This window comes from Microchirus variegatus (assembly GCF_963457635.1).
Source record: "Microchirus variegatus genome assembly, chromosome: 3".
NCBI lineage: Eukaryota > Metazoa > Chordata > Actinopteri > Pleuronectiformes > Soleidae > Microchirus > Microchirus variegatus.
In genome coordinates, this window is record NC_139804.1 from 3,322,598 (window position 1) to 3,345,464 (window position 22,867).

The 22,867-nt window shown below is 42.1% G+C and overlaps 1 protein-coding gene across 2 annotated transcripts in view; it reads left to right on the forward strand.

Moving 5' to 3' along the window:
• tenm4 (teneurin transmembrane protein 4) overlaps positions 1 to 22,867 on the forward strand; it is a gene marked incomplete at both ends in the record, with an annotated part of 186,001 nt that overhangs the window by 138,403 nt on the left and 24,731 nt on the right. For both annotated transcript variants that reach the window (XM_083887238.1, XM_083887239.1), the window contains 4 exons: positions 6,276 to 6,508; positions 8,159 to 8,313; positions 14,712 to 15,589; positions 20,929 to 21,101. In XM_083887238.1, the coding sequence (XP_083743364.1) occupies positions 6,276 to 6,508; positions 8,159 to 8,313; positions 14,712 to 15,589; positions 20,929 to 21,101 (1,439 nt within the window). The remainder of the gene's footprint in view (positions 1 to 6,275; positions 6,509 to 8,158; positions 8,314 to 14,711; positions 15,590 to 20,928; positions 21,102 to 22,867) is intronic.

Below are 22,867 nucleotides of genomic sequence, written 5' to 3' on the forward strand. Positions count from 1 at the left end.
TGGGGATTAGGTAAATTAGACGCTCTAAAATGACCGTTGGTGTGAGAGTGAATGGTTGTTCGTCTCTGTGTCAGCTGAGATTACAGCTGCAACTGACGATTAACCTATTGATTATTTATTCAATTCATCGGATAAAAAACGTTTAAAAAAAAAAGCACAATTTGACTCCACAACGTCACGTTATACTCCGTTATTCAGCTAATTATCGTCAAATGTAGCTACCCTTTTCGGCAGATATTGTGTCCGTTTTGATAGAAAAATGCACAATTTCAGGCCAATTTAAAAATCTAACGTACTACGAACTTAGCGTGAATGTCCTTCACCAGTGCGCCAATGTGCTACCTGTTCAGGTGCTCGTACATGTTATACACAGCTTATTATCATCAAATGTAGCTAGCTTTTTCTGCAAATTTGTGTCCGTTTTGACGGACAAACACACGTTTTCAAGCCAATTTAAAAACAAACTTAATGGTACAGAAAAACCCTCGATTTTCTCCAGTTTTGTTGATGGATAAGCGATAAATTAACGTACTACGAAGTTAGCGTGAATCTCCTTCACCCGCGGCTCCAGCGTGCTTCCTCTTCAGGTGCTCGTGCAGCGATGTGCTGTGTGCGAGATTAGCTAAAGCTAACGCTGTTCTTTGAAGGCGTTAGCGTAAAGTGCTCCCATACGTTTTACTCTCTGTTAATGTTGTTCTCTGCCGCGTCCAACTCACGTGAGCTACACAATGCTAGGTTAGCATCTAGCTTAATGGCGCTTACTGCCACGGCTTTGGTTAGCTTACTGCCCTACATTAGGGGCTAGCAACTGTACGTGTAATTACGTAGACCCAACTAATCGATTATTAAATAGTTGCCAACTATTTTGATATTTTAATCGATTAGTTGTTGCAGCGCTAGCTGAGATTGGCACAGGTAGAAAAATGGATGCTATGGATCCACACTGGGAAAATTAAAAAGATTCTTAGCGCACAAAGCCAGAGCGCTCGGTGTAGATTATATCAGTGGCTTCAGATACATGAGACAGAATTTCCAATGGCAGGAGGCAGCGAGGGAAATCTTTAGATATCGCGTCTCAGTCAAAGAGACTATTGATCGACTTCCTGTCAGAGAGGGTCACGGCTTCAGTGGGGGGGGAACATGTGGTCAAATTGAGGATGAAAAAGCCCAGTGCTTCTGGTCACTGGCCTCTTATTTTCCACACTGACCACATTAATAAAACAAGCAGCAGCAGCAGCAGTGGCCCATCGTGGGTCAGGTGTCTGTATGAAAATGGGGTGATGGCGTTGTGATGTCACCGCTCGTGTTCGTTGACCCCCTAACTCAGGATCCCGTCGTCACACCGGCGTGCGGCGAAATCCAATTATCTTCGACAAACGAGATGTAGTCGGGCGAATGTGGAGGCGGAATATGGTCGTGGCTCAAGGTCACGGGAAGACCAGGAAGTGTTTGACATGCGGTCAGAGGTGCAACTTGTGAACAAGCGACTGCCTGGGCCCCCGAGCTGATAGGGGGGCCCCCCAACACTTTTTACTGAAATGTGCAGTAAGCAGCCGCCTCCCCGTCCCCCTTAAACAACAATGGGCGATTTGCAATGACATCTCAGCAGGATCCTCCCCCCCAAAGGGGCCCCACCTCACGTTAACCTGTGTGAAGTTATCGTTCTGCAAGTTGGAAAATGAAGAGGATTATTTACAGTGTATTGCACATCTTTTTTACTCAGTTTATACATGTTTTTTTCAGTTATTTACAGTATTTTATTTTTCTATATCAGTCAAACTCATTTTCTCTGAGGGCCACATCAGCATTATGGTTAACCCTCAAAGGGCCACATGTAACTGCCATAAATGTAACTAAATGTCCCCAAATATAATGTAAAATAAAGGCTTATTTCACTCGTTGCATGATGCACGTACAATGTTGCACTGCGATCTAGTGGTGGTGCCGTCACTTTGCGGGTAAGGCAATCGCCATGCATTGTGGGAAATGTAGTTTATGGTCAACGCACGCCTTAAAGCAGCATAGACCTATTTTAACACAGATTTTTAAGACTGATTAATAACTCGCGGGCCACATAAAATGACGTGGCGGGCCACATCTGGCCCCTGGGCCTCGAGTTTGACACGTGTGTTCTATATATTTATATTGTTTTATAATGATGGTTCTTTACAGTGTAATGTTTTTTTTTTTTACTAAGTTTATATAGTTTTTTTTAAGCTATTTACAGTATTTTATTGTTCTTTACATTTATATTTTTTAATTACAAGGTTTTTCCATGTTATGTAAAAAATATATACATTTTTCGTTGGTGTCAGATTATTTATAGCATAATGGTGATGAACACTGGTTGGAAGGGAGGGCCCCCTGGGGAATTTTTGCTCCGGGCCCCTACAGACTCTAGAACCGCCTCTGTATCAGCTGATCGCACGCGGCAGATAGGATGCAAAGTGGAATCCATGTTATTGAGGCTTTGCCACCGACACACTCTGACTCCACAGGTTTTCGCTTCGTGTGTGTGTGTGTGTTTTTGTCCAAATTCAAGCTGAGCTTTTTTGAGGCAAAACCACGTCCAACTGCGACGATTTTAACACAAACACATATTTCTTTTTTCTATTTTTTTTTTTTTTTTCCGTCTCGTAACATCGCTGCTGTCAGACCGACCTGACTTGGCTGCGCGGCCTTGGCTGCTTTTTTTTACGGTTAGAGCTGTGGCGCCTGTTGCTTTGGCAGCACTTGACAGCTGTTGTTGCGTTTCCATCACGCGGAGGCAGATTTATTTATTTATTTATTTATTTATTTATTTATATTTTTTAAGAAACTCGCTGTAGACTTCACGTATCAGTCAGTTCTGGCGCTGGGCCGCAGAGACTCTGCTGTGATTCAGTGAAGGTCAGTTGTCATTTAAAATCATATTCTTTCACCTGACGGCGCCTCAGAGCCGCCGGACTGTGATCTTGTTGTGTTATAAAAACGATAAGCTTTGGCTCCGTCCTGTCAACCGCACGCAAGCCTCGGAGAGAGAGGGAGGAAAAAATAAATAAATAAAAAAAATAACCCTCAAGGTTATAGTTGAAATTCACTCTTAATCCACTTTGAATGACATCCTGCTGACAGGTCCCCCCCCCCCCCCCCCTACACCACCGTCCCCGAAATGCTTATCGGTTTCTGGCAGAACTGTGTTCCATCTTCTCCTGATAACTCTGTGAACTTAAAGGTGGCGCCGAAGAGCAAAAAAAATGACGAAATTAACAAAGGATTCAATTCAAAACTGTGAAATTGCACTCTTAGAAATAAGGGTTCCAAAAGGGTTCTTCTTCAAGGGCTGAGGTTCTAACTTTTCTGAATAAAGGGTTTAAAAGAGTTCAAGGTGGAACCCTCCAAAAGGTTCTACCTGGAGCCAAAAAGGGTTCTCCTATGAGGACACTCGTATAGGTTGTTCTACACTCTTAGAAATAAGGGTTCCAAAAGGGTCCTTCAACAAGGGCTGAGGTTCTACCTGGAACCATTTGCTTCTGAAAAACCCTTTCCCGAAGAAACCCTTTTCTGAATAACAGGTTTAAAAAGGGTTCAAGGTGGAACACTTCAAAAGGGTTCAAGGTGGAACCTTTATAAAAAAGGTTCTACCTGGGTTCTCCTATGAGGATGCTCGAATAGGTTGTTCTACACTCTTAGAAATAAGGGTTCCAAAAGGGTCCTTCAACAAGGGCTGAGCTTCTACCTGGAACCATTTGCTTCTGAAAAACCGAAGAAAGGGTTTTTTTCAAGGGTTCTTGGTAACACTGATGGTTCCAGTAAGAACCTTTTGGTTCCAGAGAAGCCAAAAGGGGTTCTCCTATGAGGACGCTCGTATAGGTTGTTCTACACTCTTAGAAATAAGGGTTCTTCTACAAGGGCTGAGGTTCTACCTGGAACTCACCTTTATATCACCCATATATATATATATATATATATATATATAAATATATATACACATATATATGTATATATGTACTATATATACTGTATGTCGTCAAAAACCTTGTAGAATCTGTTTGTTTTCTTTATTGTTATCTTTGTTTGTTCCTTATAACTTATTTTATGACACCGTAGATCAGCTGCAGCTTTTGTGTGTGTGTGTGTGTGTGTGTGTGCGTGTACAGACTTTCAATCCAAAATAATCCCGTCTCTCTCTCTCTCTTGTTGCTGCTGCTGCCACTTAATTTGTCCGGCTCTATCTTTATCGTCTCCTTCTTGTGTCTTTCCTGACACCGATCCTGATCCCATGCGTACGTTACATCCACTCCACGCCAGGATTTGTCTATATTTGGTTCTTTTTGTGTCAGTCTGTCTCGCTGCTCGCTCGGGTAGTAACACGATATGATATATTTCCTCGGTCGCTTGATGGATGCGTAATATGTTTGGATGTTGAGAAAGAGTCCCGAGGGAAACGGAAGAACATGCTCGTTTGTACTCTTTCGATCGCTAACCCAGGTTTGGAAGCCTGAATATACGTGAATATTTCTTCCTCCATGTCATTGGTTTAAATTGTAATTGTGCCCATTTAAAGGTGCATTATGTAATAAATCTAAAGCAACTGTCCGTAAGATTCTCCTAATATGTCACAGAGACTCAGGAATAATGTTCATATAACAAACTGAACTCACCAACAACAACAGTACAGACAAAATATTTGCATTTAAAAAAATATTTTGCAGACTGCAAATCATGTTTTATGTTTTGAAGTCATGTTTTGGCGTCATGTGGCGCCACCTACCGCCGTCTACCAATCATTGCAGTCGGTAGAGTCTCAGCTGCCGAGCAACCACGGGTTGCCAGTTACGTCTGATTTACAACGGAAAACTAAAAGACCCTAAAAGGTATTTTAAATTTGAGTGTAGTAACCGTTTTTGGCCACATTCTTACATATGGCGCCTTTAACTCTCTAAAATGTCTTCTGAATCATTTTAATTCTATTAAAATGACAATGTTTCTCGCTAAAAGCCTCAGTAAAATTTAAGAAAGCAGATCACTTATTTTAAGTTTAGATTTCTTAAATAATATCGCTTCTTTGCTTGTAATAAGCAAACTTTACTACATTCTGTTTTGTTTAATTTCAAGACACATTAGTTTAAGGGGCTAGTTTTAATAATTCTAGCTTAGCAAAATTAGCTAACCGCATTGGCAGATGTTTTGCCCAAAACAAGAAAATTTTACCAAACTTAAGTTAGCGCTGGGCACGTTAACGTTATCTAATTTCATGACAACTGAGCAGAAAAAGACGCGCATGTTCGTCATGTTTACGTTACTCCCGATTGTTAAAATGAGTCTCTAAAGTAACGCTAAACTTTAAAAACAGAGGCACACATACGCAGTTACACAGGTACGCTAGTTATTTGTAGCGCTGCTGTTTTTGTTTCATATACAAAAAGACCGCTCCGGTTCAACTGTAGGCGCGCTAACTGACGCTAAAGGAGCTAATGCAGCTAATTGGTTAACGGTGCTTGGACGCATTTCCATGACAACAAGACACGCGTGACGTCGTGTTTACGCGACTCCCGATTGGTCAAATGAGTCTCTAAAGTAACGCTAAACTTTAAAAACAGAGGCACACATACGCAGTTACACAGGTACGCTAGTTATTTGTAGCGCTGCTGTTTTTGTTTCATAAACAAAAAGACCGCTCCGGTTCAACTGTAGGCGCGCTAACTGACGCTAAAGGAGCTAACGCAGCTAACTGGTAAACGGTGCTTGGACTTGGCTTGGACGCGTTTCCATGACAGCAAAAGACGCACGTGACGTCATGTTTATGTGATTCCCGATTGTTAAAATTAGTCTCTAAAGTAACGCTTAACTTTAAAAACAGAGGCACACATGCGCAGTTACACAGGTACGCTAGTTATTTGTAGCGCTGCTGTTTTTGTTTCATAAACAAAAAGACCGCTCCGGTTAAACTGTAGGCGCGCTAACTGACGCTAAAGGAGCTAACTGACGCTAATTGGTAAACGGTGCTTGGACTTCGCTTGGACTTGTTGTTCAAATGAGTCTCTAAAGTAACGCTAAACTTTAAAAACAGAGGCACACATGCGCAGTTACACAGGTACGCTAGTTATTTGTAGCGCTGCTGTTTTTGTTTCATAAACAAAAAGACCGCTCCGGTTCAACTGTAGGCGCGCTAACTGACGCTAAAGGAGCTAACTGACGCTAATTGGTAAACGGTGCTTGGACTTCGCTTGGACTTGTTGTTCAAATGAGTCTCTAAAGTAACGCTAAACTCGGCTTTCGTCTTCTTCCCTCAGCAACAGCCCGGCGCACAAGTACTATCTGGCTACCAGTCCGGTGAACGGCGCCGTGTTCCTCTCCGACACCAGCAGCAGGAAAGTCTTCAAGGTGAAGTCTCTGAACGTGGTCAAGGACGTGGCCAAGAACCTGGAGCTGGTGGCCGGCACCGGAGACCAGTGTCTGCCGTACGACGACGCTCGCTGCGGAGACGGAGGGAAAGCTGTGGAGGCCACGCTCACCAACCCCAGAGGTAAAACGTTAGCTAGTAACAAAAGTTAATCGAAATTGAAAGAGTTTATGAAACAAAGTCATTGTCGAGCACAAACTTTGTTGGAAGCCGCACATAGAACACATTAAATGTAAAATCTATTGTCTTTAAAAAAGAAAGGATTTATTGAATAAAACCTGCCTGAGGATATTGTGTTGTTCACTTAGATTTGTCAGACTGTTGTCGAAAACTTAGATCCTATAATTAAACTAATTGGAATCCACTAATCAGTTTTTTAAAGGATCTTTTATGTTAAAAATGTTAATAGAGATAATTCATTGTCATTCTTTAAATTGAGAGAAGAAAATTCTAATATTTGGATAAATTTAAATTGAAGATTATTCATGTTTAAAACGAGCGAAACGACAATTATTATAAATATTATGATAATAATAATAATACTGATAATAAAAAATAAAAATAATAGTAAATAAATAATATAACATGATACATGATACTATAATATAGTATACATGATACTATAATATAGTATACATGATACTATAATAAAATAAATAAATAAAACATAATACATAAACATAATAAATAGATACAATAAACAAGTTCTCAAAATGTTTAAATATTAATATATAATATTAATAATAATAAGTATATAATAGTTAACATAATAATAATAACAATGCTGAGGTATTTTTTTATATATATAATAGTTTAAATAATAATATTCACAAAAATAATAATACAGATAATAACAATATATATTATATGTATATAATAATTATTATAATAATAATCATACTTTTATTAATATTATTAGTGTTATTATTATTATTATGTTTACTATTATATACTTATTATTATTAATATTAAATATATATTAATATTATTAAACATTTTGAGAACTTGTTTATTGTATTAATTTATTATTATATTTTTTATTACTATTATTATTATTATTATCATAATAATATATGATAATAATAATTAAGTAAATCAAACTTTGACTCAACAACAAAAAAACATATTTTTTTATAAAGCCTGACTATGTGATCTATAAACACACACACACACACAAATCCCCAGGATGTCCATATAAGGAGTTGTGTATTGCACCTCTTCAGTAAACGATACACGTAACTCATTAAATTCACTTATAATAAAACTGAATACGTGTTTTTCTGTCGTTCTTCACATTCAGACGACGCGTGACTCAGTCGTCAGATCACATGCTCGCTTTTCTTCCCTCTGCTGGGATGAAACGGTGATTCACGCGCTCCCTGAAATAGCACAGGATTCGGCACCGTTTCCTTATTGGAAACATAAAAAGTGGAGAAAGAGACGTTTATTGTTGTGTAAATAATGGTCACGCCTCGATTATAACGGGGAGAAATAAAGAGTGAGGTCAGTGTTTGCGGCTTCGCTGTTATTAGAGGCTGAGAAAGAAAGAGCATTGAGTTTTCTCTGTAATTGAATCAATGCCTACAGTCCTATTCATCTGTTTTGATGTTTCTATCGCTCTGCGTTATTGATCGAACAAATCAATCGTGGCATTAGTCTCATCGCCGTGATTAGTCTTTAATTTTTATGGCAACAAATAAGCCCTTAAAGTGTCATTAAGTGGCCGCTGCTGCTTCTTCTAAGATACCAGACAAAAACTCTTCTCATCTCCAGGAATCACCGTGGACAAGCGCGGCGTGATCTTCTTCGTGGACGGGACGATGATCCGCAGGATCGACCAGAACGGCGTCATCTCCACGCTGCTGGGATTCAACGACCTGACGTCGGCGCGACCTCTGAGCTGCGACGCCGTGATGGACATCTCTCAGGTGCGTCGTCGTGGTGATTTTTTTTCCCGGTCTCCGGGCGTCCTCGACTGACCCTGGATCTCCAGGACGTCGTCGTGTGTGTGTTTGCGGAGATGCAAAATAGCCTTTTGTGGGAGCTTCACGTTACAGACGCACAGTCGTTGTTAAAGCAGTCTGACATTAAGGATTCAACGCGGAGTCCATTTGCGCTCATTCCGCCGCTCTTTACCAGTCTCGATCCATTAGGCACAATTATCTCCGAGTCAAATCTGGAGCTCTTAACATTTCAAATTTTTTGCTCTTTAAACAGAATAATAAGAATTTGTCACTGCTGGAGTCTTTCACAATAAAACAAATCCTCACAAGCTTCAAAGAAAGCTAATATTAAAGAAACATACAGTAACGTAACAGCCCTACAGGAAGTAAGACAAATATTCTTACTTAGCGCTGGGCACGTTAGCTTGTTAACGCATGCAATTTTTTTTTTAAAGGGGCTAGTTTTAAGAATTCTAGCTTCGCAAAATTTGCTAACCTTATTGGCAGATTTTTTGCCCAAAACAAGAACATTTTACCAAATGTAAGTTAGTGCTGGGCACGTTAACGTTAACGCATTAAAACGAGTCTCTAAAGTAGAGTGCCGCATCGCGTAAACATGACGTCGCACGTGCCTTAACGCCGTTATTCATCGTTAACGTGCGCTAGTTATATGTAGCGCTGCTCTTTTCGTTTCATAAACAGACCGCTCCAGTTCGACTGTAGGCGCGCTAACTGGCGCTAAAGGAGCTAACATAGCTAACGGAGCTAGCTGGTAAACAGTGCCTGGACTCCGGTGCCGCAGCGCGTAAACATGACGTCGCACGTGCCTTAACGCCGTTATCCATCGTTAACGTGCGCTAGTTATATGTAGCGCTTCTCTTTTCGTTTCATAAACAGACCGCTCCAGTTCGACTGTAGGTGCGATAACTGCCACTAAAGGAGCTAACGCAGCTAACGGCGCTAAACTTTAAAAACAGAGGCACACATACGCAGTACACAGATACGCTGGTTATTTGTAGCGCTGCTCATTTCGTTTCGTAAACAGACCGCTCCAGTTCGACTGTAGGCACGCTAACTGGTGCTAAAGGAGCTAACGCAGCTAACTAAAAAAAACAAAACATATTTAAATCAGCCAATGTGCTCCACTCTATATACAAATACTACAAACGCATGATGAAAATGAGCAGTTTGAATTCACACACAGAGACGACACTGAGGTCCCAGGAGCTTTAGCTGCGGCCACAGTCGATGACCTATCGCTGTAGGGGGCGACGGCGAGCTCGACCCGTGACCTCGTTTGCCGTCCCTTCACGTAAACATGTCCGCCGATGCAGCCAAACGCACATATGTGGCCATATGTACCACACACACACACACAGAACACACAACCCTCCAGGCAAGGACACAGCGCTGAGGTCACATCATCATCCTCGCTCTCCAGCGCAGTCACTTCCCCCTTTTTTGGAGGTGACAACGCGGACTTTTTTTTGCATACGAGCAGCTGTTATTAATTCACCCCCCCCCCCCTCCATCTCTGTGTTTTCAACTGTAATCGTTTCAGTTTGACTCCCATGTTTTAAGGTTTGACCGATATCAGAAAAGAGGGAACGATTTCCAGCCCTGGGGGGGGGGCTGGGGTGAGGGGCTGGGACTTCCTCCCCCATCATGACCTCTCACACTCATGTATAGCTGCTTAAGCGTCCACAGCAGAGAGGACAGACTTCCACAACGATGAAAAATGGCTCGAGCGCTCGCAGAAAAACACTTGGACGCTAAAAAAGCGTCCATTAAAAATTCATCCAGGGCACAAACTCTTGCTTTCTGACGACAGATTACAAAAATATGATGTTTTATACTGTTCACATTTCAAATTTAACACGCAAAATCAGTTGTTTGTGTACAAGCAGTTTTTATATTGATTTTAAATTGATAAAACAGTATTTTATTGTGCAGTAAATTGGAAATAACTGCCAGATATTTGAAATAATAATAAAAAAAGATGAAAAATGGTTTTTCTCAACCTTTTTTGGTTAAAATAAATGACTTAATTAATAAATTAATATATAAATAGATATCAGGTGTCAGATAACAAAAACATACTGTTCAAATTTCAAATTTAACACGCGAAATCTGTTGTTTGTGTACAACTGCAGTGTTATTCGGAATAAACCTTTTTGTTTTTCTTCATTTTAAATTGATAAAACAGTATTTTAACAGTATTTAATGCAGTAAATTGGAAATAATATTATTCTGGAAAAATGGGCAAAAAACACAGAACATTTTCTCATACTTTTATGGTTAAAATAAGCAACAACAACAACAACAAAATCCAGACGGACATTTTAAAAGTTTTAAAGAGTTAAAGACACAAAAATAAATAGATATCAGGTGTCAGATTACAAAAAAATTATGTTTTACACTGTTCAAATTTCAAATTTAACACGCTAAATCTGTTGTTTGTGTACAAATGCAGTGTTTTATTCATTTTAAATTGATAAAACAGTATTTTAACATGCAGTAAATTGGAAATAAACTGACAGACGTTGGAAATAATATTATTCTGGAAAAAGGGAAAAAAAACACTTAATTACAGAAGTTCTAATTTAACCTGCAACATATGTTGTTTGTGTACCACTGCAGTGTTTTTCTTCATTTTAAATTGATAAAACAGTATTTTAACATATATTGGCAATATATGCCAGATATTGGAAATAATATTTTCCTGGAAAAATGGGCAAGAAGTGTACAAATGCAGTGTTTTTATCCATTTTAAATTGATAAAACAGTATTTTAACATGCAGTAAATTGGAAATAAACTACCAGATATTGAAAATTATATTATTCTGGAAAAATGGGAAAAAAACATGTAGTTACAGAACATTTTCTCGACCTTTTATGGTTAAAATAAGCAAAAAAAAAAGTCCAGACGGACATTGTGAGGTTGAGGTTTTAAAGAGTTAAAGACAAAAGGATAAACAAATATCAGGTGTCAGATGACATCAAGACTCTGATGAGGTCATCGTAACCATCTGTGCCACAAAAGCTCTGCTGCAGAAATCCAAACTCCCCTTTGACTCGTTTTCTTTGAACTTATTGATATTCACGGCGACGACGACAACGACAGTTTGACCTTGTTGAGCGAGTCATCTCGTCATTTGTTTATCCCGAGGCCTTTTTGCCTTTTTATTTTTTTTCATTCGTCTTCTGAAATCGCCTTCGCTGTTCAAACTTAAAAAATGTGACGCGTTAAAACAAGTTCTCTTTCACACAGTGCGGCGGCTGAGAAAGGCCTTTATCGCTTTGTCGCTCCGACGACTGTGACATCCAATTAAAATATGAGAGGGTCTTCAAATAACGACACAGAATGTCAGAACGCCGGCTCCAGCAAAGAGCGAAGAGATTACGACCGGGGCAAAAAAAAAACGTCTTTATACTTTTAATACTACAGTTCAAATATATTCTAGTTCTGTGTTGACACATTTTTTGGGTTTTTTTTTTCAGACAGACATTAGCGACAGCTGCCCCTCGCTGTATAAAGGATAAGGCTGCGATCGGGTTACAGCGTATGGGACAGAGTTCCCCTCTCATCAGTCAGAGTGGCGGCGAAAAAAAAACCTCCTTCCCTCACCGCCGCCCCCCCCCTTCGAGCCACTCTCCACACTCTGGCTCATGAAATATTTAATCACCGGTGTTGACAAGAGGTGTAGGTTTTTAAGGAAGCGAGAGAGTCTGCGTCGAGTCGACACATTTTCTGCTCGCTGAAAGGTGACGCTGCGTCAGTTTTGTTACGCGAGTATGAAGGGCCAATTCCAATTCCTATCTTAACCCTTAATCTTAACTGGCCCTCAAAACCAAGTGTTGAGGGTTATTTTGTCACTTAGAAATGGGACACCCCCTTAAATGCATATACGTCTTCAGACTGTAGGGGGCAGAATAACGCGAAAGCTGCGTCTAGTCTGTCAACTCCAAAAAAGAAGAAGAAGAAGAAGAACACATTTACGTCAGGATTATTTATTACGATCCGTTTGTCAGTCAAGTTATTAGGTTGTCAGTCAGTTATAAGATGATACTCCTACAAATACCACAACCACGGACATATTCAGCTGACAGTTACCACACACCACGGCTTTATTGAAAAGTAAACCATAGCAAACCATCGCTTGTCCGCAACCGGCCGGCTATTGACAAAAGATCGTAAAATAAAAATAAATGTTACGCAACAATGACGTCAGTAATCCATAATATGGGCCTAAACTAAGATAATACAATGGTTTTCATCATTTTTATATCTCTATTAACAAAGAAAATACTTCATTTGTAGCGTACTCGTTTCGCTGCTTTAGGCGCCATCTTTGTTATGTGAAGACACGCAAAGCATTCTGGGTAGCCCTTGCTCCCAAAGGTGGTCTCGGAAAGTTTCAATATTGAGGGCGATACAGCCCTTAAACTTGGCCCTCAACTTGATTTATCTGAGAATCTGGACAGCACTTGCACTAAGTTAGCTGATAATTACCTGAACGTGTCAACGTGAGGTGGATTCATCGCTCATTTCGTCGCCAACGCTTCTAGCTTGACTGGTTTCGGGGATTTTGCTACTAGCACGGCTAGCGTTGGTAGCTGATAGCAGCAGTCGTCACTTTCCACGAGTCAAAAACGGTACATTCTTCTTTCTAGCTTGACTGGCTTCAGGGGTGTTGCTAGTAGCTTCAAGGGTGTTGCTAGTAGTAGCACTGCCAGCGTTCGTAGCTGATTCTTTAGATTTTAAATAAATCCCCGTGTTTGACCCTTATCACATTGAGCGCTGTCCTCGCCGTTATCGATCTCGTTGTCTCGCTACACGTAGCTTTCACATTCTCGCACGCTTTCCTGGACTTTTCAAATACCAAAATTTGGCCCAGATTCATTAATAGTGAACCAATTCTCGGTAGTACCAACGCAAATCGGTACGAAAAGTACTGGCTTTTCGGTACCCAACCATAGTTACTACTCCCTTTGAATCCCTAGATTCTCATATACACCTGGATGTTACACCGTGTGACCCCTCACCCCTTTAGAGTCGTACAGATTTGCCTATTAAGTCCCCACCAGCATCACGTATAACTCATAAGTTACGGTGATTCCGACATCTTAGTTATTAATGCATTAATTAACGGCACGTGGCGTCATCCCCGTGACCCAAGCCGCGGTTGACGACGTACTGACGGATGGATGGATGGATGGATGTGCCATCGTGAAGTCAGGCATGAAACACCGTTGTAATACATGGGAATTACTGATGTGATTCAATTAATTCATGATTTTTCATGCATGCAATTCATTTAATTGTATGTGTGCACCCTTACCGTAAAGTGCAGCCCTGCAACCTCCTCCTCCTTTAACGACTTTTATTTCACGCGATACACAGATACCTGGAGATTTAATTTAATTGCGATAATAAAGGTTTGCGCAATCCCCCCCCCCCCCGCTCGCGTCATTGTTACGGCAAGTTATTGTGACTGTCAGCCACAGGAGCAGGCCGCATTAATTCATTCACCTTTACCGTTTCCCAGTAGTAGAACAAAGTATTGCTCTCATGTAGTCATTTGCATAAAGACCACATCTTTGTCTTTTTCGGGGGTCCAGATTTTAATCAGCCTTCTTTGTTTGGCTTCTCTTGAAAATATGGCACTTCAGGTTGTGCTCTTCCGAAAAAAAACAAAGATGCTTCTTGGATCTTAAGTGAGAGGGAGCTCCGGTAAAAAATTGGACGAATCTAATCATTCCAATTTGTTAAAAGCCTGATACGTTGTTAGCAGAACAATAAGATGATAATTTAGGATGCCAGAGGCTGGCCGAGGCTTTCATTTGCTAAGTGTGCTCCAGTTTCCCTTCCCTTCAAGGACTCGCGACGCAATCTCTCGTCATTATGAAATTAATAACCCAAAGAGAGGCAAAACAGTGAGTTGGTGGAGGTGAACGACGCAGACGCTCAGTCCTTGGGTGTCCGCAGCTCTCGTGATCAATTGAAGGAGTACCTTTTTCCCCCTCTCGCGCTCTGTTAATCTGATCTTTTGAGTGATCTCTCCTTGTCTGCCCTTCCTTTACCACTGTTGTTATCACCTTTTGATCTTAAACTTTACCTTTTTTCTCTTTTAACAGCACACTGGGCTGCTAGTTTCCCGTCCTTATCAGATAGTAAATCATTTTTAAAAAAAAAAAACCATGTTTTGCTTACAGTACACTCTTTTTGAGATAGCGGGCCTTTTTCAGAGCAGTGATTCTTACTCTGAGGGAACTGTTTCCCTCTGATAAAGTGAAAAAATGTGTTGATCGATAAGATCGAGCGAGGCCTCCTCGCGGAAACCTGAGGCTGATATTTTCTGTTGTGTTTTTTCCCCTTTCAGGTGCGCCTGGAGTGGCCCACGGACCTCGCGGTGAGTCCCATGGACAACTCCCTGTACGTCCTGGACAACAACGTGGTCCTGCAGATCTCGGAGAACCACCAGGTCCGCATCGTGGCCGGCCGCCCCATGCACTGCCAAGTGCCCGGTATCGATCACTTCCTGATGAGCAAAGTGGCCATCCACGCCACGCTGGAGTCCGCCAACGCCCTCGCCGTGTCGCACAACGGCGTCCTGTACATCGCCGAGTCGGACGAAAAGAAGATCAACCGGGTGCGACAGGTGTCCACCAACGGGGAGATCTCCCTCGTCGCGGGGGCGCCGAGCGGCTGCGACTGCAAGAACGACGCCAACTGCGATTGCTACTCGGGAGACGAAGGCTACGCCAAGGACGCTAAGCTGAATGCGCCCTCTTCCCTGGCCGTGTGTCCGGACGGAGAGCTCTACATCGCTGATCTGGGCAACATCCGCATACGCTTCGTGCGTAAGAACAAGCCCTACCTGAATCCTCTCAGCATGTACGAGGTCTCCTCGACCATCAACGACGAACTCTACCTGTTCGACTCCAACGGCAGCCACGTTTTCACGCAGAGTCTGACCACGGGCGACTACCTTTACAACCTGACGTACACGGGAGGAGGCGATCTGAGCGGCATCACCGACAAGAACAAGAACACCGTGATCATCCGGAGAGACACCACGGGGATGCCCCTGTGGCTCATGGTCCCCGACGGGCAGACGTTCTGGTTCACCATGGGCACCAACAACGCCCTGAAAACTGTCGCCGCTCAGGGCCAAGAACTAGCCGTGATGACGTACCACGGGAGCTCGGGACTTCTCGCGACCAAGACGAACGAGAACGGCTGGACGACCTTCTTCGAGTGAGTCGGCCGAACCATTGTCATAATCCTTTTAATCAGAGTCGGGGGGGGGGGGGGGGGGAGGATCCTCGCTGAGCTGATTATAGATTAGCGCTTTGCCACACAGAGCGAACTAAATAGATCTGTTAAATCTCTTAAATCCAAATACAATTTGTACACAGTCGGTTTACAGAGCGTCTCTGCGGGTCGTCGTGTTTGTGCTAGCGCTAAATGCTTAAGTGAGTGACGGGTTTAGATTTAAAAGACTTTGTTAAGATCTGATTTTCCCGGCACCCGAGCTTTCCCTTGACCCCTCCGTCGCTCAGACCTGTCGTTAGCGCTCGCGTAATCCTATTTGCCGTTGCACCACAACTCTACGATGACTCCACGATAATGGTGCCCAATGGAGTCCAGACCACTGCTTGTCTGCAGTCATTACAGGCACAAGAGCGTGATAATGGACAGATGTAGTTATCGATCGCGGCGGGTTGAAACGGGTTGAAAATGCACCTGTGACCTATAGGATTTAGCGCCGGATTTCATTTTCTTTGCGACGCCAATGGTGCAATCCACCGAGGGATAACTGCGCTAACTGGATGTCATTCACCCCCCCCCCCCCCCCCAAAAAAAGTGTGATTAAGCAGATTGGCTGGTCCAGACATCTGTTACGCCGCGCTGGAGGAGTTAGAACACTCTGACAAAAATAATCAGGTGCTCTGTTCAATCTGACGAGACGTTTATCACCTGTGTTTGATTTCGCCTGTCATCCGAGACGCTGGTGCTGAAAGAACGCCGGAGCGAAAATGGCACTAATGCAGCCATGCGTACGCATTTTTCTCAAGGTAGAGTGAATCACCTGAGGCTTAAACAAATTTAGTGGGTGGTTGGAATCCTGAATTATTTCTCCCAACGTTCTGCAAAATGGCTGCTGCTGCTGCTGCTGTTATTATTAGGTTTGAGCACATTACGCAAGGGGCGACAGCGACAGAAAATGGAAACAGATATGGCTTTAAATCAAAATTAGATCTTGTCAGGATTGATTGGTGATAAGGGTCACCACGATTCAATTTCATATTTTTCTTTCATTTAAAAAAAATGATCACCCATGTCTTAATTTGCAATTGAGTAATGAATAATTAGATTTGAAGGTCACTCCCCCACTTGATTTCTTTGAAATTCATCTCTGCTTAACAAAGTGTACCGCTAAGCTAATTTTATATTATATATATATATATATGTATTTGTAATTACTGTGTACTCGCGCCCCGTAGGATGACTGCAGAACTAAAACATAAACGATTGTCTGGAAAACAAAAGACATCTGCTACGTCGTCTGTGCTTGGCATGCTCATCTGCTGTGACGTAGCTATACTGCAAACGCAGACGCTCCGCTGACCGCCTAATGTTGTTGGGTTTTTTTTTCCTCGCGATGATCATTTTTTTCTTCTTAAGGGTTAGTGTAAATCTGTTAAATCATCTGAGGGGAGGACGCCTAATTGTGCTCCAATTAACAGGGCAGTAATGGCTCTGTTTAACCAACACGCAAACATGAATTAGCTACACTGCTACGAGAAGATGTTCCTCACCCCATTGGATTTGTAAGTTATAACACCTTAAATAATGAGGTTGAAGTAATCACACGGACATCTTTATGTTGTTTTGCCCGCCGCCACACAGTCGTTAGTCGCACGGGAAATTATTCACAAAATAGTGAAAATAGATCAACTGACAGGGGAGGAGTTAATGTGTGATAACCAAATAGATTTTACTTTACTTCTTGTCACTCCCCCCTACCCCCAAGATTCCTGTACCCAGTTGACTGAATCTGTCCAAAAAGAGAAGAAGAAAATAGGAGAATAAATATGCATAAATCAGAGGTTAGCTGTGACCTTTCATGCTAGCGCCCAACAACGGACGCTAGCATGAAAGGTCATGGAGTTAGCGCGTGACACGGCGGTGACACAAGTCCAGTCACATCTCATCCAAGGGGAAATAAGTCCTCTCCTTCTGCTGAGAATGCTGCCCCCGCTTGCCCCTTCTTGTCCACAGAAACGCAAGCTAATGTCACACAAGCTAATGTCACGCAAGCTAACATAAAGCTTCATGTCACTCCCTTACCCCCATGATTCCTGTGACCAATTGACTCTATCCAAAAAGGAAAAAGGAAAATATGAGAATAAATATGCATAAATTAGAGGTTAGGTATGAAGCTAGCGTCAAACTTTCGTGGTAGCGCCCAACAATGGACGCTAGCTAGTCATAGAGTTAGCGCATGACACGGAGGTGACACAAGTCCAGTCATATCTGAAAGGACTCGTGGCCATCCAAGGGGAAAGAAGTCCTCTTCTTCTGCCCCTTCTTGTTCACAGAAATGCAAGCTAATGCTACACAAGCTAATGTAAAACTTGATGTCATTCCCTTACCCCCATTATTCCTGTGTCCAATTGACTCAAAAAAGGAAAATATGAGAAGAAATATGCATAAATCAGAGGTTAGCTAGGAAGCTAGCGTCCACCTTTCATGCTAGTTAAGGCAGGTCAGCTAATACCCAGTGTGGGCCCTTAGGCAAGGCCCTTAGCGTCAGCTGAATGACATGAAATGTAAAGTAATGTAATAAAGTGTCCGTTGTTGGGCGCTAGTATGAAAGGTCATAGAGTTAGCGCGTGACACGGAGGTGACACAAGTCCAGTCACATCTGAAAGGACTCGTGGCCATCCGAGGGGAAAGAAGTCCTCTCCTTCTGCTGAGGACGCTGCCCCCGCTTACCCCTTCTCGTCCAGAGAAACGCAAGCTAACAGGCAGCTGAATTGAAGCATAGCCATTACGGCTCAGCAGTGAACGGCTCTAAACCTCGAGGCTCTAATTGAGACAGAAAGAGTTAGGGTCAGTGATCAAACTGGGCGGCACGCGACATCGCTCCAGAGCGGCATTTCCGTCTTTTTTTTTTGGGTTCGACGGATTCAAGAGTAAGACATCGCGCGCAGAGAGAGCAGAATAATGAGTAAACGCCGTCGCGCTTCTGCAGCAAAATGCTCTGATTGCGCGATGAACGCCGCTTGCAGATAAAGTGACGAGGCCCTATCAACAGAAATCAAATGCTTTAGATATAAATTACTCTGCCATTTAGTATTTCCTGAAGTGGCGGAGCGGGGTTGAAATGCATCAATGAGTCCCAGTCCCCACAGTCGAAATCAGATAACATTTATCTCTGTGAGATGAATCCTCTCGCTCTCACTCTTCCTCTCCATATTGGATATTCGAGATGGCAGCGCTGAGGAAATATCCGTAAACTAGCACCAACCGTCTCATTTATTAGAGGCTTTATTATGGCAGGCAGCACCATTGTGTGTGGGGGGGTGGGGGGGGATTTCCAATCTGTATTCAGGGAAACAGTTAAAAGTCTTCATTCTAAGTAAAGTAGCATTCACTCTGTCCTGGAACAGTCTGAGAGATTTGAAATTGTTCAATGCCCGATGTGCGTTCTCGGTGAAATGGAACGATCTGGCCACTCATGTTCCTGTTTGCGATGAGCCGACTGATTGGGAGTTCCTGAGGGACGCTGCGTCTCCTGGAGGAGGCAAACCTCGCTGCTCCTGTTTCTTTGACTGTAAAGTGAGACGAGGTGATCGCGCTAATCTCTTATTGTACAATAATACGCAGTTTTTTCCCAAACGTGACGACGTTTGCGCTTCGATCCTTGAAAGCTTACTCACAAACGAGGAAGAAGTGTTGAAGGTGCCGTAGACGGCGTCACCAGAGAAAACGTTAAGAGTCTTGTATCTACAGATTTGTTCAATGCTAACATTTCTGGATTGGGTTTTTCTTTCCATCCTGAGCCGGTCATATCACATGAGGACAAACACAAATGACATGAAAGACTCCATCTACACTCTTAGAAATAAGGGTTCTTCTACAAGGGCTGAGGTTCTACCTGGAACCATTTGCTCCTGAAAAACCCTTTCCAGAAGAAAGGGTTTTTCAAGTGTTCTTGGTAACACTAATGGTTCCACTAAGAACCATTTTGATCCAGAGAACCCCTTAAACCCCCTTTCCTGAATAAAGGGTTTTAAAAATGGTTCTTGGTGGAACCCTCCAAAAGGGTTCCAGGTTCCATGAACCTTGGCCTATGTATTGGTTATGTATTGGACACGTTGCTTTCAACTTGTCTGCCATGTTGTTTTGGACTATCCTTGATCACATCTTACACTCTTAGAAATAAGGGTTCCAAAAGGGTTCTTCTACAAGGGCTGAGGTTCTACCTGGAACCGTTTGCTCCTGAAAAACCCTTTCCAGAAGAAAGGGTTTTTCAAGGGTTCTTGGTAACACTAATGGTTCCAGTAAGAACCATTTTGATCCAGAGAACCCTCTAAAACCCCTTTCCTGAATGAAGGATATTCAAAGGGTTCTTGGTGGAACCCTCCAGAAGGGTTCCAGGTAGATCCTTCATAAAAAGGTTAAGAGCCAAAAATGTTTCTCCTATGAGGACAATCCGAAGAACCTTATATGGTTCTACTTAGCACTTTCATTGCTCAGAGTGTAGTGCAGTCTTTGGTAGATGCTTCAGATAGAAGCCATCACTTGCCTCTACCTCTGATCTGCGGAACCATACGCTAGCTCTTAGTGTTCTTGTATAGATCTGCGTTTGAGATGTTTTTAGGCCAGAAGATGCAGCGTAGGCAGTTGTTCCCAATGTCAGAGTGATGACTTATGCACATCTTCTTCTCTCTGATCTGTCCTATGATTGGTCAAAGTCATGAGTCAGGTTTACCCAGGGCTGAAAACATGGTGTAATGTTATTATTGAATGATTCATGACTAAAACCAAAAATACCGTAGCTTCGGAGCCAGAGCTACAAAAGTCCAAACTTGTTCAACTCATTAGTGAAATCTGCAAAGTGCTGCTGACTTTAAAAAAAAAAAAAAAGTTGTGCTGATCGTGCTTTGGTGATTAACGCTGATAGTTTTGAGTTTTATGTCCTCAGACTGCCACATTAGGCGGGATTTGTGGCTGTGTTTACTGGCCGCGCTGATGCATTTTCACGTTATTTGTGACACCGATGGGTAAATCTCAGACTCTTCCAGAGGAAAAAAAAAACTTCCCAGTTCCTACTGTAATTACGGCGAGATCAGTTCATCCTGGATAGCGTCTCGCAAACATTGTAAATCTAAGACGACAGAGGAGCTCATTAGTCACATTCATGTGTCTCTGACTTGCATAAATTCATAATTATGATCGCTTCATTATGATTTAATATCTAAACAACATCTCAACTGTCCCCGTGTCAGATGATATTCCCGTTTTTATTATTATTTTTTTTTTTTTGCCTTCTTTGACTGAGTTCAATGTATTTCTTTTGTCAGGTACGACAGTTACGGGCGTCTGACTAACATCACTTACCCGACGGGCCGAGTGAGCAGCTACCGCACAGACGCTGACAGCTCAGTCCGAGTCCAGACTGAGGGCTCCAACAAAGAGGACATCACCGTCACCACCAACCTGTCAGCCTCTGGCACCTTCTACACACTCATGCAGGGTAAGTGTCTTTCACTGTGCGGTTACTTTATCGGCGTCGCTCTCAAAGGCTTCAACTTTGCCTCAAACGCTCGACAGTTTCCATTAAAGCTCACATAGAGTGGTCCTGTTGCACATATATATTAGTTATGGAGGTCTACTTACATACATTAACTTGTTTTTATGGTCAAAAACCTCCTAGTTGCTGTAAACGAGCCGATAGAAATCTGTCTTTTCTGACGCTGTTCCCCAGCGGCGATATTTCAGACATAAATCTCACACCCAGAAGACGGAGTTGTGTTGTGATTGGCCAGTACCCGGAAGTGCAAACTACTGCAAACTACTTTGTCCTGTACTTCCTGTATTCTAATAAGGTCATAGAGTAATAAGTGCACTGTATGTTCATTACATAGCATTGGCTAAAACATAAAGGTGGTATCGGTATCGTGAGACTTTTTTTAAATCTGAAAACAGGCACTGTGCAGCAATACTATCAGACCTGACTGCAGGAGCATTTGCGTGCAGTAGAATTCACTTTTCACGGGAGCTTCTTTGTGTTTTAAAGGTGCATTATGTAATAAATCTAAAGCAACTGGCCATAAAATCCTCCTAATATGTCACAGAGACTCGGGAATAATGTTCATATAACAAACTGAACTCACCAACAACAACAGTACAGACAAAATATTTGCGGTAAAAAAAATCTTTTGCAGACTGCAAATCATGTTTATGTTTTGAAATCATGTTTTGCCGTCATGTGGCGCCACCTACCGCCGTCTGCCAACCATTGCAGTCAGTAGAGTCTCGGCTGCCGAGCAACCACGGGGGTTGCCAGTTACGTCAGAAAACTAAACCTAAAAGACCTCGGTGTTTTGAATTTGAGTGTAGTAACCGTTTTTGGCCACATTCTTACACATGGCGCCTTTAAAAGGAACATTTAGTATGTGGATACTTAGCATATTTTATGATATCAAAATACTGTACATTCATGGTAGAATTGGTTATTTCCTTATTAAATACTTTTAATTTAATGAGTTAGTAGTTAGAAGTCTTAGTTATTTCGTGGTAAACGAGGGAGTTCCAAAGGTTTTTATTGGACCTACGCAGTTCCACTTTAATAAAAAAAACTTTTTGGTACATTCCCAAAATTGCTGTTGACTTTCCAAAATTAAATTTTTCACTGCGTCGAGCAGCGCAAACAAAACTCCATTTACCTCTGTCGTAGTGAGTTTAGGTGGAGGCAGACATCGGACACAGTTCCCTGGGTAAATAAAACCCAAACTAACCTGCATTGGTTTTATTTTTTATCTTTTTTATTTATGTATTTTTGCTGCGATTTGACTGAGCGGACCCCTTTTCTTAAATGAAGATGTAATATCGCGCTCTCTTATCAGTTCCAGAGCTTTCTCACCGTCACGTTTATTAAGTTTTTTTTAATAAAACAGTGTGTAGCTGCCGCAGCTTCCACTTAGAACCACAATAGAAATTGAATTTCTGTCGCACAACAAAAGTCACACAAAACACAGCGCTGGTGGGTCCGTACGAGCTACAACGACGAAGGCGAACTGATGTTGTAATTAATTCCCTCTGGTTTGTTTTGCACATTTAAGCTTCTCTGATGTTGCGTTTTCTGCCCGACTAAGTGCCGCATCGATTCACCCGCCGATACCTTTTTGAATTTTTTTTTATTTGACCCACTTCAAGTTTTAATAAAAGAGCATCTTCAACCCTTCAACCTTTTCCCCGGGTATCGTTTGATTTAGGTTCTGAACGTGTCCTCCAGCCTCT